Source organism: Sander lucioperca, chromosome 13 (assembly GCF_008315115.2).
Source record: "Sander lucioperca isolate FBNREF2018 chromosome 13, SLUC_FBN_1.2, whole genome shotgun sequence".
Lineage (NCBI taxonomy): Eukaryota > Metazoa > Chordata > Actinopteri > Perciformes > Percidae > Sander > Sander lucioperca.
In genome coordinates, this window is record NC_050185.1 from 10,342,876 (window position 1) to 10,359,099 (window position 16,224).

General features: G+C 40.7%; 1 protein-coding gene across 3 annotated transcripts; it reads left to right on the top strand.

Annotated features, from left to right (window-relative positions):
- Positions 1–15,491, top strand: tbc1d8b (TBC1 domain family member 8B). Of its 3 annotated transcripts, XR_004899192.1 has the most exons (22): positions 1–272; positions 2,763–2,873; positions 3,038–3,156; positions 3,426–3,651; positions 4,120–4,360; positions 4,645–4,852; positions 4,953–5,120; positions 5,224–5,385; positions 5,615–5,765; positions 5,960–6,174; positions 7,110–7,227; positions 7,340–7,625; positions 7,718–7,847; positions 7,927–8,025; positions 8,205–8,273; positions 8,387–8,627; positions 8,716–8,781; positions 11,350–11,442; positions 11,704–11,751; positions 11,858–11,955; positions 12,120–12,721; positions 12,756–15,491. XR_004899192.1 is itself a non-coding variant. In XM_031320043.2 (21 exons), the coding sequence occupies exons 1-21, from the start codon at positions 146–148 to the stop codon at positions 12,543–12,545; spliced, it is 3,402 nt and encodes a 1,133-aa protein (XP_031175903.1). In that variant the 5' UTR covers positions 1–145; the 3' UTR covers positions 12,546–15,491. The 3 variants fall into 3 exon arrangements, 2 of the variants coding, with proteins under 2 accessions (XP_031175903.1, XP_031175904.1); XM_031320043.2 differs by having other exon boundaries at positions 12,120–15,491; XM_031320044.2 differs by lacking the exon at positions 11,350–11,442 and having other exon boundaries at positions 12,120–15,491.
- The last annotated feature ends 733 nt before the right edge of the window (positions 15,492–16,224 follow it).

Sequence of the window (16,224 nt, forward strand, 5' to 3'; positions counted from 1 at the left end):
TGCAGCATTGGCAGCATTTCTTGTCGACGTGGGAAGGGAGAGATTCGGACACAAACAAACGTCCACGGGTTTGATGTTGGGCTACGTTACAGATAGCTGTGACATGTCAGGTGTATTTAATAGATAACTCCATGACATTTGAAACATGTGGCTCCAACCTGATGAGATTCTGCTGAAAAACGCGTTTAAATTATGGGTCACCGAGGAGGATAACGAGTATTTCGTACTGCAAAGGAGACGAGGTTATGGAGAAGGTGGAGGCGGTTTGACAGGTAATGTTAGCGGTTATGTTATTATCACCTCCTCGCATGTGTAGGACAGCCGCTGCGTCTTCGCCGAACCACGTTCAAACAAATTAGTTATTCACGGGTTTACTCGCCATACGTCTGCATAGCTGTGCTGTCTGTCGTATATAGGGCGGGTGCTGTATCCTCGTCTACAGAACAAAAAATCCTCATAGCAACAGGTAACGTTATTAAGCCAAGCCAAGTGTCAAAATTACTCGCGTCAGTAGCTGAACAGCTGGTTGATCTTGTTGACACGCCAGCTCGCAAGAGTAAAGGTCTCTTTATGTGTAGCTGACGTCTCAAAAAATTGGGTTTGTTTATTGAGTTGACAAGGAGGTTACATGGGTAAAAGTATTTCTGTCCACTACTCAGTTAATTTCATTTCCTGCTGATTTTACTACCCAGTGCCTGTGGTTAGGTTACAGGATGTTCATAGGCCTAAACACTTTGAGCCATTATTGTGTCAGATTTAGACTCCAATCACAGTACCAGCAGACACAATCATGAAGGCTACTTTGGAGTAGCTATGTTCTAAGAATATACAGATATTACATTTCCCCATGACAGTTCAGTCAGTTTGTGAATATTTGCACCACTTTCTCCCTGAGGCTAGAAATAAAAGAGAAAACCTTTGCATTTATAATGCCACTGTAACTGCAATGTCAGGGACTGCTGCTCCCTGCCTTGGCAATACATGCGTCAGCGACTTTGTGGAGACATTCGTGCGTAGTTGAGTTGTCATACTGTAATTTAGGTTATATTTTAGCATTGCTAAAATCAGATGCACAATTGTTAAAGCATGGAGAGGACAGAAACCCCTGACAGTTGTTTTTGCGTGATGCAAACTACTGATTGTTTTTTTATTGATCAATCTGTCAATTATTACCAATAGTCCAAATCCCAATGTTATTGAATTTACAATGCTATAAAGCCAAAAAGGGAAGGGAAACCTCACATGTGAATGTTTTGCATTTTTCCTTGTTAAATTAGTTAATTATAAAAGTGGTTGTTGATTAATCCTGTTGATCACCTAATTGATTCATCAACTAATCATTTCAGCCCAGATCTCAGATCTTTTGTAGAGCTGGTATAACAGCTTTCCCTGTTTTTTGCTTTGGAAATGTGAATAATGTATGTATGATAAAAACACACATGTAAGGTATAATTGGCCAGCAATATTATTAGCTGACACATTGATCAGATAATTTAAAATGACAAGTCTTGGTTAAGGAGAAGTCAGTCATGGGTTGCACTACTCCATATAGTTTATTATGAATTTTATTTATTTACTTATATTGAACTGTTTGTATTATTTCCTTACTGGAAGCCAAATATCCCCCGATGGACAATAACTAAACCTAAACACACATTTTGTGCCAGTTTTTAGGAAAGAGTGGTGCAGTATGCTCAAAGTAACTAGTATAACTGTTAAAACCCCAAAAAATTGTGTGTGTGTGTGAGAACTCTTGAAAATAGTGGCACCCCCTTTAAATCAGGCAACGTCAAGTGCACCCTCAGGTCCTCTGTTCCCACCATGCAAATGCAGACACAGCCTTGTGTTAACCCCCTAACTGCATGACATTCTTTACTGACTTGGATCTTTAACAACCATTGTCACCTACCAGCATAAAAGTGATGCTTGTAATACCACCAATGATTGTAACCTATACTTTCTAAGCACATGTATGCCACAGTGGGGCCTCTGTAAGGTAATTACTAGATAATGAATGTTAATGGATGGTGTTCTAGCTGAAGAGAAAATGACCAATGTCCTGATTGGCTGGTTTAATGATAGTGCAGGTTAAATACTACCTGATGGTAGTTGAAGCCCTCTCCAGCACAAGAGCGTTTTATGTCTGAAGTATCTTTTATGTGTTTATGTCTATGCTCTTCTGTATGATGTTCTACACCGGTTGAAATATAATAAATGATCTGCATTTGATCCTTTGAATCCATTACTCCTTGGCAGCTCACTAGTACAACATATGTTCAGCCGGCAGGCTAGTATGATGCTGATGCAGTGCATTAGTGTGGTTTCACTGCAACCTTGTTAATTATTCATGGAGGGCATGTCAGAGAGAGAGAAGTTGTGGTAACAGATTTAGCTCATTTTAGTTTGGCTGCGGGTTAGGGTTAGATCCTATTTCTACACTGTCATTATGAGTATAAAGGCATAGTCTGCGATCCAAGTATTAAAAAAAAAAGATTGATTGACAGGTCTTTTGATGAACGACTAACATTACACCGTCGCTAAATTAGCTGAAGTTATTCATATTTTCTGATGCTGTCAGATGGTTGTTTATCAGTAAATGCAGCAGTTAAACAAACATTGATTTGTCAATAATAAAACAAAGGAAGGTTTGTTATTTTTCTTAAATATCTGGTATTTATTTTTCTGATTTTCAAAGGGTTCACATGGCTGAAGATCATGTGTGACACTGGTGGTTAAACATATCGATGTACTGTATGTTACAGGCCTCCTTGTGGGAACTCTGGATACTGTGTTGGACTCCACATCCAAAGTTGCTCCCTACCGCATTCTACACCACACACCAGACTCACAAGTGTATTGGACCATAGCATGTGGTATGTCGCTGTATTTTCATCTTTTCCTGGAAAAATGTTCAATAGTGCTGTCAAATGATTAGGTTTGAAAAAAAGTTCAAGTTAAGAGATTTTACCGTTAAAAAAAAAAAACCAACAACCCAAACATGATATTTGAGTTTTTTGTATTTTTGACTTTGGGTCAGGTGTCACCAAAGAGGAGATTGTTCAGCACTGGGATTGGCTGCAGCAGAACATCATGAGGACACTCTCTGTTTTTGACTCCAGCGAAGACATTACCAGCTTTGTACAGGGCAAGATTAGAGTAAGAACTTATTGTCATTCTATACAATATTTTATATGATAAACATTACTCTATGACTGTCAGTTACTTAAACCTGGTTATTTGGAGTCGTTCTTCTGGCCACTTAGCGAATAAGTGTGCCTTCGTCACCAAGAGCAAAATCTACATTACACACAGTCCTTTTTCCAGTCTTGATATAAAGATATTGATTCAAGCAGCTTCAAGGAAGATGACGCACTGTAATGTTATCACCCTCAGTCTGCAGTAACCCTCAATGTCTAATGTGTTAGGGTCTTATCGCTGAGGAAGGGAAATCATCCCTGGTGCTGGAGGAAGATCCGGAGAAGTTCCGAGAAGCACTTTTGAGGTTTGAGAAGTGGTTTGAGCTGCCACCGAAGGAAAAACTGGTCACATATTACTCATGCAGCTACTGGAGAGGCAAAGTGCCCTGCCAAGGCTGGCTGTACCTCAGCACAAACTTCCTCTGCTTCTATTCATACCTGCTGGGAGCTGAGGGTAAGCCATTTCTGTGACATTTATTAACATGAGCAGCCATTTATCTTTTTTTTTTTCTGGATTGGTAGTAACAAATACTTTTGCAGCTCCTAATGGCCACCATAGTTGGCATTTATGGTCTAAATTGAACATTCTTTGAACATTTTTTCATTAGAAAATAGCTCCAGGTAATTACAGGTTACATATTGTGGAAAAACCATCATAGCAGGCCTAATAGTGGAGGCAGACTTGTAAAGCACTGTGGATAAAGGATAACACTGAATTTAATGACACCAAGTGACATTTTAAGATTTATTTCTGTATCATCGATTCTTTATAATGGCACCATGATATATGTTGTTTATTAAATGCATGTATGTATTTAAAATATTGAGAAATTGGACTTACCCATTCATTCAAGATCCTTGTCCTTCCTACTGTGAATCTTAATCACTAATTTAATTTGAATTTATTGTGATGACTCTGCAGTGAAACTGATCATCTCCTGGGATGAGATCTGGAGGCTGGAGAAAACCTCTAACGTTATCCTGACTGAGAGCATCCATGTCTTGGCTCATGGGGAGGATCACTACTTCTCCATGCTGATGCACCTTAATGAAACATTTGTTATCATGGAACAGCTGGCTGACTACTCCATCAAGCGCCTTTTTGATAAAGAGGCCTTCCAGAGAGAGCCAGCGCTCTCCGACCCCATGCAAATTACCAAGAGGTACTGCCTGTCTGCTGCACTGCACCGTTTGACATGATCCTTTTAGTGCTGGCTGCCAGATTGAAGAACCAGAGTAAACATAATGTCTGACTTACGTCGAAAAGCATTTGTGTTTGTGTTAACCTGCCTGGAGTGGCTGACAGATATTTTAAAGTCAACTACCGTTGTTGTTCACGTTGACCATTTTGACTACTTCCTCATCCAGGCTTACACCGTGTGAGTCTGGAAAACTCAAACGTGATCTTCTGCTCATGACATTCTTTTCTGCTTTACTTCCCCCACAGAGGCCTCGAAGCGCATGCAAAGAGTGAGCAGTTCCGGACGTTTTTCAGGCTTCCCAAAGAGGAGAACCTGTTAGAGGTGCATGAGAGCTTCCTGTGGGTGCCCTTCAGCCATTTTAACACACTTGGCAAGATCTGTCTGTCTGAGAACTACCTGTGTTTCGCCAGCCAAGATGGAAGCCAGTGCCATGTCATCATTCCAATGAGAGAGGTAAAGTGAAACCGGATTGATAAAAACACTGCAAATAACGTCTCAAATAGCACCCTGCATACTGATGAATCTGTGGTCTGCCAACATTGCCTTCTTCCAGGTTATTAATGTTGAGAAGTCCGACTCCAGCAGCAGGGCTTTAACGGTGTGTGTGCGTGGCAAGAAGGCGCTGCGTTTCGCCGAGGTGCGGGACTACCAGCGTCTTGCCAACACGATCCGTAGCAAGTGTGGGATTAGTGCCAGCCCTCAGCACTCTGCATCATCAGAGGTAACGTGTTTGAACCCTTGTTTTCTTTGTGCCGCATTGTACTCTTTACTTACAGCTAGCAGGGCTGTCTGACATTGACATATGATATGCATTTATGACTAAGGCCATACGAGGCACATGCCAGTCCCTCATCAATCACTTCGAGGACAACCCAGAGGACGTAACACTGATGGTAGGACAGAAAGACAGCAGCAAGGCTGTAAGCACCGAGGCTCTCATGACTGTTTTCCACCCCCAGGATGTTGAAAACCTTGACCCCAAAATGGTAAATATCAAAGTTTCTTTCAAATTAAACATATTGCTTGTTTTCAGCAGCATGTGATTGTAATGCACCAGAACCTTCTTACGCTCTGCAGGATTGGGGGCGTCTAATCAATTCTGAGGTGGACATAGATACAAATGAAGCATGCATCTGTTTAGAAATACAACCAGTTTTAACAGTGTTGCAGAGCAATTTGAATAACATTCTGGTGTGTGCTACATGTGCATGACAGCTTAAAGAAAAGATGAAGGAACAGTCTTGGAACATCCATTTTTCTGAATATGGACGTGGCACGAGTATGTTCTTCACCAGGAAGACACGAGACCTGATTGTTCGTGGTGTTCCTGAGGCCTTGAGAGGAGAGCTGTGGATGCTTTTTTCAGGTATTTATACAGCAGAAATTACTGCATGTACAGTAAGGTATATGCAGTAACAGTGATTTGTTAACGAAGCCTCGCATGATTGAAAGTGTTAAATACTAAAGTTCTTACTCAACATAAATAATTAAGTAAAACATGCTAGGAGTGGGATCTGTGCAGCATCTGTTTTTGGACTGACTGTGGTTCTGCCTCTGTAGGAGCTGTGAACGACATGGCCACTCATCCTGGCTATTACACTGATCTGGTTGAACAGTCTCTGGGCACGAGCACTTTGGCGACAGATGAGATCGAGAGAGACTTACACCGCTCTCTGCCAGAGCACCCTGCCTTTCAGAGTGACACAGGAATCTCAGCTCTACGCAGAGTCCTCACTGCCTATGCATACAGGAACCCTAAAATTGGCTATTGCCAGGTACTTTGATTTGTTCATACCTGCAAACTAGTCGCTTTTCGGCGAAAATCGCCGTTTTGAATGGGAAAATGTCATCCACGTGAATCGTGTAGATCCGAAGAGTTTTTATTTTGGGGTGGGGGGGGTGTCCGAGACCCGGTGCTAATACGGCACCAGTGCCTTAACGACCGTTATCTACCGGACCGAATAGCAACATGGATTTCGGTGCCTTATTTAGGTGCTACTTAAATGGTGGTGGTGGTGGTGGTGGTGTCACCTTTTTCAGACCTTTTCAGAGTTTGCAGGTATGTTTGTTGTTTATAACAGGTAGAAAAGCCCTGATCGACTCTGATTACAAACACTCAGAAGGCCTTGAGGCCGTGAGTAGAATACAGGAACCGTCATTAGCTAATTACGGTATGTAGTCAGACGTTTGTTATCACAGAAAATATATGATGAATATAAAAAGAACATGCACACAAAAACGGGTTTGTGCATTTGCTTCCATGACCATTCTTTATCGCTTCCTTTGTTGTGGTAATTTATGTGAGATTATCCTTTTGTTTTTTGCTTTTTTAACAGTGACAGGTGAGGTGACGGTTATGGTACAGAGTCAGACTTTAACAAAAACTTTGAACCCTTAACAGTTTTAAACCCCTATGTCCTTTACTGTGATTGGTCATGCTATGACATTGAGAGTGCAGCAACTCTGAAAAGCAGAGGTGATTTAAAAAAACAAGGCCACAGGTGATCTAAAACAACTGAAATAATTTTTAAAAAGGCACCGATTCTCTGAAAAATGTACCTTTGTGACACACACACACACACACACACACACACACACACACACACACACACACACACACACACCTTTATACTGGCCTCCTCCCTGCAGTCAATCTTATTCTTACAACTAAAGTAGTCTGTTTTTTTATAAATTCTTTTTTCTTGTCCAGGCCATGAACATTCTCACGTCAGTTCTGCTGCTCTACGCGAAAGAAGAGGAGGCTTTCTGGCTCTTAGTGGCTGTCTGTGAGAGGATGCTGCCGGATTACTTTAACCGCCGAATTATTGGTGAGAGGGGATGCAATTTTCATCGTGTTTCTGCTGGTAATTTTGGGACATAACATTTGAATGATTTCAGGACTGAAGTTGCACTGTGAAATGTTGTTAATCTTTTTTTCAGGTGCTTTGGTTGACCAGGCAGTGTTCGAGGACCTGATTCGAGAAAACCTCCCCCAGCTGGTGGAGCACATGACAGACCTGAGTTTCTTCTCGTCCGTGTCCTTGTCCTGGTTCCTCACTCTCTTCATCAGTGTCCTGCCCATAGAGAGCGCTGTGAACGTGGTGGACTGTTTTTTCTACGACGGCATAAAAGCCATTCTGCAGCTCGGCCTGGCAGTGCTGGACTACAACATGGAGGCTCTGATCAGTTGCCACGACGATGCAGAGGCCGTCACCATCCTCAACAAGTCTGTGTGAATACAAACAAAGCGGGACTGAGTTTGTTTTAAAAATTACGGTCTAAATGATTGTCTTTCTTTCTCTGATGGTGTTATTTCAGATTCTTTGACAGTGTGACAAACAAAGACAGCCCGTTGCCTCCAACAGTGCAGCAAGCTTCAATGAGCAATAACGATAAAGCATCCCACTTTAACGTGGATATCAGTGAACTGATCAAAGAGGCCTACGAGGTACAACATGTTTGCGTGTCTGTTTTATTCAGCGATCTCTGTGTTGTGGTTGATTTAACGAATTGTGCTTTATTTTTAGAAATATGGAAATATCCGTTCAGAGGAAGTCGAGAGTTCACGGAAAAGAAACAAACTGCATGTGATCCAGACACTGGAGGATACAACCAAACAAAATGTGGTAGGTGGCCATTGAGTGTACAGTAGTTGGTGTACATGCATTGTTACTGTGGTATTTTTGTTTTTTTCTGTTGTGTTTTTTAAGTGACAGGTACTATAAGATATTTCTTCTTCCTGTTCTTTTTTTTCCCTAGATGTATTGTAGATGAGTATTAAGGATTTATTCAAATCTTTTTTCAGATCCGGGTGGTGACCCAAGAAGTCAGATTCAGTGCCTCACATCTTGACAGGCTTTATAACTTGTTCAAAGTGAGTCAAATGCATGATACAGTATCTTCAGTGTCATCATTCAAAAATGTCAACAGTTGTAATAAAAAATTAGAAGTGGACACGTTACATTTTTCTTTGTTTTCCTTTTGCAGAGGCAGCATTTCCTCTGCTGCTACTGGACAATGAAGAGTCCAGCTCTGCTCCATCATGACCCCAGCCTGGCCTATTTGGAGCAGTACCAGTTGGGTTTCCAACAGTTCAGCATGCTCTTCTCCCTGCTGGAGCCCTGGGCTTTCTGCAACCCCAAGAGCACCCTCTCCCTCTGGATCTTCCGCCTGATAGATGAGAACCAGGACGGCCTCGTCAACTTTAAAGAGTTCTGCTGTGCCCTTGGTAAGTTCACTCGCTCTCTGCTCTTCGACAACGCAGCGATTAACCTTAGTATCCCCACTGCTAAAATTTGTACTTTCTTCTCCCGCAGATACTTTGTACAGTGGATCGTTCACAAATAAGCTGAAATTCCTCTTCAAGCTGCACCTGCCACCAGGTGAGTGATGAACAATTGAAAAAGCCAGAAATCAAGAAAATCGAAATGAAAAAAGATTACCATTTCTCATGTGACAACTCCTATCCCATGGTGTGGTAGTCACATCCACTTGTCTCTTATAAACTAAAAAATAGATCTGTGTTTCAACCTCTGTCCCCTCACACAACATATCTACAGTGAGGATATACTCCTGCAGCTTCAAAGTTCAAGCGCAGCAAGTGTTTTCAGACTGGATCCTTATCATTCTCTAGATTCGACCTAACATGAGAGCAATAACACAACAGCAGCAGACAGAATCAGCCTAAAGTAAAACACAAGGTCAGATGACCATCAGGGTCTGTTGGGCTTGAAAATGTAGGAGTAGTTTATTTTAAATAATCCAGCTAATAACTCATTCAGCATTTGTTGAGTGAGCACATTGCCTGGGGGTAGAAACTGTCCTTGAATGTGTGGCTCTTTTCTGCACGATGTGGCAGTGCGTGCTTGAAGGCAGGGTTAAGAATAGTCTGTTGGGTGACAGAACTTTGCCATGGCAACGATGGGTGTAAGGAGCTGTAGGGGGATTTTGCAGTGGACTAGTTTCTCCCTAAGGATGAACTGTGATGAGGATGAATTGCTGAAATTACAGCTGACAGCTTAGCAGCAGAAGAAGAGCACTGAGTCACCGTTTGTGATGTGCCAGGCTAGTGAACATCAAGCAGCAAAGCTTGTTTTGTGTCTCGTGGCATGATGCTTCAGCACCAAAGACAGGTCCCCAGTACTGAACCCTCACAGACTTTAATCCACGTCACCTGTGACATCGCTATAAGTGTCTAAATGCAGAACAGCGTGAGGGCTCCAAACACTCTCTGATAAGTGGAAGGCATATAGTGAAGAAGGGAAGTGAGGCTTATATTTCAGTAATATAAGTTTAATGGACTGGACAGTTTGTTGTTTGCTTCTTGTGTAGATGTAAAAGAGTTCTTTTGGGCCAAATCAAAATATGTGATGTCACCATGGCTGCCATCATTAGACAAACAACTACACATGCATTTAGTTTTGGGTTTTTATGATGCAAGAATCTGCTGTCATCACCTGTTTTTGACGTCACACCGCTATGCATTGTGGGTTTTTCCCTCATGCAAAGTCGACAGAGTTGTAGACTTTCGGAAAGTGTGCAGGGAGCTGAAAAAGTAAACCACAGTGACCTTAAACACTCGAAAACACAGCCCTGAGCCCAGGAGCGGGGCCAAACACTCCATTGATCAAGGAAATGCAATCATGTACTATTTAGAGCTGAGAGTCTGCAGGTTTTTCAGTCCAAACGCAAAGTATAGCAGCTGTGTGCAGCAGCTTCAATGACTACACAGTTACATCATCTGTGTCCTGATTGGTTGAAGGGACAAATGGGAGTGCTCAGAATGTTAACATCAGGATTGCACTTACTATTGACGGTTGTACATCTGTGGAGCATGAACAAGTCAACACATGGCAAATGGACTATTACATTACACTGCATCTGGTGTGCAAGTCAAAATTTAGTGTATATGTTTTCACAGCTGATCATTAGTTATCTGTGTGCAAAGGGGATCATGTGATGTATCGTTAACCCGAGGGAAAGGTCAAAAACTGAAGATAATAAAAATTCGGAGATAATCAGTAGTTTCATTTTCATCTGCCCTTTAGATTTTAAATAATATTTTAGATTTTAGGGGGAAATTTGAGCCGGAGTCTGGCAAGTGAGGAAAGGTCACCACAATCATTAAAGGTGCAGTAGGTAAGACTTATAAAACTAACTTTCTGTCATATTTGCTGAAACTGACCCTATGTTCCAGTAGAACTACATGAAGCAGGTCATTAAAAAAAAGAATCCAGCTCCTCTGGCACCACCTACAGCCTGTAGTGCGAATTGCAAAAATCCACAGCTCCCTGTTCAGATGCACCAATCAGGGCCAGGGGGGGTGTCTAACACTGCTACTGACTACTGTCAATCACTGCTCATGCACACGCATTCATTCTCCCTTGTGGGGAGAGGGGCTTAGGATATCGTTTTGGGCTTTAGCAAAAAGGGGGGAGGGACTAAGAAGTTGTTGATGTTAAAATTTTTTGGCTAAGTCCTGGATTTTCCCAATCCTACCTATAGCACCTTTAAGGTTCATTCTGTTTGGATCCTGATTATCAGCAACAGATTTCATGTCACAGATGCACAGAACGAACCAACATGGCAATCCTCCGGCTGTGCCGCTTATGCTGCACGGAGCTATCAGGCAAATATAATGACACTGCTGGCTTGTGAGGGTTATTGTGTAATCCAGCAGTGCAAACTGACATGCATCCATGAACACAAACACAGAGTCATTGGTGGGGGTTGGAGCATAGAAGTAAAGCAAAGTAAGATGCAATATTTTTCAGGATTGCTAGATGGGGTTAGAGTAGACTATATAAACTGATAAGGCAGTGTATATGGACATCTATGTTTTCTTTAGTCAAATTCTTTAACACATTTCATTTACATTGCTCTTGTGGATCCTCTATCACCGCTGTCTCTTCATCTTTCCTCTTAGTGCACTAACAGTCGGTATCTTTTAGCTTTTACAGGTAGTCCTTTGCACATAAAGGAACAAAGAATCCAGCACTTTACTCCAGTGCCTGAAGACTCTTCTCACTTGACTAGACTCGCTGGTTAGCCTCTTTACTCTTTCTTTTCTTTTAACACTTAAATTTCACCTTTACCCTTTTCCTACGGTGGCCATGAAGGGGAAAGCAAAGTGTTTTGCAATTTGCTGTTGTGTTTTCTGTTTTGTCGTTGCGCTTTGCCCTTCAGGGCCTCCGTACTTTCCTCCTATATTCTGTCACAATTCTGTCTTGATTTCCTTGAATTTATTGATTGTTTTTGAAGCATTTATCTATGCAATTTGTTCACATGCTGCTTCTATATTTCAGCATTTGATCTACCAGAAGATGGTGTGATAAGGAAAAGCCCTGAAAGAGGTAGGATTTCACCCATTTGATCACAAACACTACATGGCTATATAAAAAAAACTGTAAATGTCTTAGTTTTGTGTGATTGTTTCGAGTTTGCGTACGAAATTAACAGGTAGAGGAAAAGTGGACCTGCAGGCCTACCTGAAACAATGGCAAAACGAAATACTTAAGAAAGAGGAAACCATCAAGGACCTACCCCGAATTAATCAGGTAATTCAACCCATGTTGTGTTTATTGACTGAAGACACCATTTTCTATCTGAAGTGGAAAAAAGAAATGTAACTTCACGTTTGTACAATAAAACAGCCTATTTGATATGTCAAATTATCCAATGAAGTACAATATGAGCTTCTTATTTTTTTTTTCTATGTCAGACTCAGTTCATCCAGTTCTCCAAGACCCTGTACAACATTTTTCATGGCGATCCAGAGGAGGAGTCCCTGTACCAAGCCGTGGCCCACGTAACCAGCCTTCTCCTGAGGATGGAAGAGGTGGGACGGAGGCTGCATGAGTCGAGCAGCCCGCCCGAGTCCACAAAACCTGCCAACACTGCTGCTGCGGAGTCTTCAACCCAAGAAGCTTCTACTACCCCAGAGAACTCCGACACCTCCAGCTCCTTCAACAGTCAGGATGCAGGGCCCGACCTCACAGAGCTGGATTGGTCGTTTTCGTTTGAGCAGGTCTTGGCTTCTCTGCTCAACGAGCCGACCATAGTCCGCTTCTTTGAAAGACCTGTCGACATTCAGACTAAACTGGGACAAGCTAGGGTTGCCCAGCTGAAGCTAAAGGCAAATAAGTGAAAGGAAACATTAGTGAATTGATACTTTGCTTCTAATTCAAACCCAGAAATCACCATGAATTTCCTTTCTCCACTTGGATAGGGCAGCAGTTTTTTTGCAAGGCAGACAGTGAAATTACTGCTAAAGTGGTATCATAAATGAAAAGGAGACATCAGATTTTAAAATCTGGGGTTCAATGTGTGTGTGTGTGTGTGTGTGTGTGTGTGTGTGTGTGTGTGTGTGGATTCGATGTTCAGGCAGATGATGATCAGCAACGATGGCTAATGAAATAAATAACTTCACTTAAGTCACTTTAAGACACAAGCACTGTTGTTACAGTCCACTGACCAACACCTTCAGTGCATTTTCATGTCAGGCCTTGTTGCATACTGTAAGCTGTCGTTCCTCAAATCTGATTATGCATTAGGGTTATTCATTCTCTTATGTAGCCTCAGATTTTTTGGATTTTATGGAAATTGAGTTTGACACATTTTTTTCCCTTTTATGCCATGGAGCACATACAGTATAGTTTTGTATTGTGCATGGGACATACAGTACTGTCCCCTATATTTAGAAACATGACCGAAGAGTTTGTCCTTCCGTCTGTCTCTGATGTCATGCTGAGGTTCAAATCCATAACAAATGACTTTGACAAGGTCAGGAAGATTCTCCCTCTGGATATCTTGAGAGATTTTCTTTTTGCAGATAACTAGTCACTGCGATAGTGAAACAAACTGTAAATGCTAATGTGTCCCGTGACTTCAGTGTCTCCTGTTCTTAGGCAACATTAGTGTTATTCTGTAAATGTCAATTTATTGTGAGAAAACACCAGCATTCCAGTTGGAGACAGAATAAACCGTAGTACAGTGAGTAAGGACAAGCAGTAGTGTTGTCCCTGAAAGCCATACATTGATTTCAGAGATTATCTGAGTGAGGATGTCAGATACATTTAATTGAGAGCATGGAAGATTCAATTATGGTATTATACATTTGCAATAACACGCGAGAGGATGCCGTACTGCCACACTCATTTGTCTCGTTCCTCCAACAGCAGCACATGCAGTAACAATATTTTAGCATGACTTCCAAGTATGTCATACTGGAAACTATGGTGTGTCAAGGTAAAATAGCTTGAATTTATGGTGCTGCTGCAGGGAAATCTTCTGCATCCGCTTCAGAAAACGTGCTGTGTGTTATCTTCAGAGTGTGATTGGTTGATGTACTGTTCGCTTATGTCCGTCTTACTGTATTTGTAGGATGTTCTCTAGTATAAGTGCAGCATTTTGTACATAAAGATCAGTTTAATAGTCATTTATTGTATTATGAGGTTTAAGATATGGAGCTTTTGAAGGACATTTTGTTTTATCAAATCTCAGGGTGCAATTTGTGTAAAATAAGGAGAAAAGGGATATTTTATTCAACCTGGGATATATAAAGTATATTATATATAGCTTACAAATGTCTGTAACATTAAAATATAGAGCATGTGTAGCATAGTTACAGGATTCGCCACATTATGCTAGCTTTCAATGAACAGCAACTATTACTGCTTGCTACAGAAAGCCAGATTTGACTTTCAGTATTTCAGTTTCCTTTTTATCTGTGCAGTTTCTGCTTCTTTTTGTTTTTGCTTCTATCTCAGTGAGTCATTTGCACAGTTGTTTAAGATTCATACTTTGTTAGATATGCCCGTATCTCGGCCAGATCTCAAAGGCGTGAGATTCCAAAAGGTCATGACTGTTGCAGCTGCAGCTTGTCATCTCAAGGGGCCATATTCATAGAGCTTTATCTCTGCTTGTCTAGGGGGGAAAAGTGTTTTAGAAGCTGTTAAAGCGCAAGTGCAATTCTGTGTCCTATATTTGTCTTTATTTTGCCATTTGCTGTTTCACTTAAGATTTTAGGACCAATCTGAAATGTATTTCATTTTGTAATTATTGGGTTAATTGATATAGATTGTTTAAGTGAGTTCTACATACTCTTTGAAAATAAGCATTTTGCAAACACCCATTACTCATTCAAACTGAATAGACAAATGTCTCACTGGTTACATGACTAATGTAAAAAAAAAAAAAAAAAATAGAATATCAAAAAATTATGTGTTGTCACTGCTTAAATCCAAAGCTCGATCTGTGGTTTCAGGCTAATACCTAAAGCCATAATGAGACAACTGAAGCGGCAGAGTTTCAACAGGAGAGCTCAGCAACCTTTCAAAACAGCAACTCTATTTCCATTATTTAAAACAATCATCTCCGATCATGGTCTGACCATTTCAGTAGGGGTGTTCCCCAGCAGTTTCATGCTGCATTTCTAACGTCTCTGAATGTCATGAAATTATTATTATTAAATGCAAATTACAACCTCTTGTAATCTTTCTGTGAGGGTTCTGAGTTTTTCATTTTATTTTATTGCTTAGTCTATTTCTGACTATTTAATAATATCTTTGAGATTAGAAATTTTGGCTCCTAATAATTCATTTGTTGGTCTTTATAGAGAAAGACATGTTGAAAAGTGGTTAAGACAAAACAAACCTTGTGATGCCCACTAATGTCCAAACTATTTCTTTAGGCATAGCTTTTGGAAAAAGGCCCCATAAGATGATGTTTTCTAGCTCCAAATAGCTAGTGGTTTCCACTTGGTATGGAAATAAATGAAAGGAGATACTTTGTCGGAACAGAGGAAGGAAATCTTCATCCCTCTGACATGCTGTCAGATTTGCCATTAAGCATCAGAGTGTATACAGTAGGCATGGATACTTCTCCAGCTCCTGCATCACTATATGATTAATCAAGTCCTTAGATGTGCAAGTGTTGTCTACAGCTTTCATAGGCTGTAGCTTTTGATCAAAAGCTTGTTTTGCAAAATATGTGAAGCACAGATATTTCTGTATACCTGCTTGATTATGATTTATTTATTTTGTATCTCGATTCAAAGGTATCAGAATAAAGAGTGATGATTCTATGAATAATATGTTCTGGGTCATTCTGAGTGTTACCTGAAGCACCTTAGATCTACACACACCAACATTAATTGAAATGTGACTTTTGACATGTTAATGGGTACTTATTTCTGTGTTTTAAGGGTCAGAATATTCTGCCTGTTTGCCTTGTCTGTCAGTAAGTCGTGTTTATATTTGTCTATATGCATACAATATAGGGATAGTTATGTAAGTTGTAATGTATAATAAATATAGTTATTGATGGATAATCAGTCTGCATTGTTGTAACACCTCTAATTTGACAATCAAAGGGCTAAATAAAAATTCCTTTTGGGAAACATCATTTTTAAAATGTCTCAACAAAGGAAGGAAGGGGGGGGTCTATGTACAATGAGGGGCCTTTTAGCCATTTCATAATCTGTCCATAGGTGATACTTCCGGTATTATCATTATCTTCTACAATATCTGAAATAGATTCTATCCAGCTACATATATGTTTACCTGTTTAATGAAATCCATAGCATGTCCATATTCATGCAGTAGCCTAATATTAGCTTTTGCTCAATGCTTAAGAATAGTAGCCTATATTCAATATTACAACAGCTGCCTGTTGTGGCCCAAAAAAACATTATGAAGGCGTTACAGTGAACCAACGCATTAAAATTGTGTATCGGACAGCTAAACAATGAGCTGAAACTTGCTTTAAAACGCCATAAAGCCGAGGAGAGCTGCAGATTCAGGTTATAATTCTCTGTAGGTTCATCA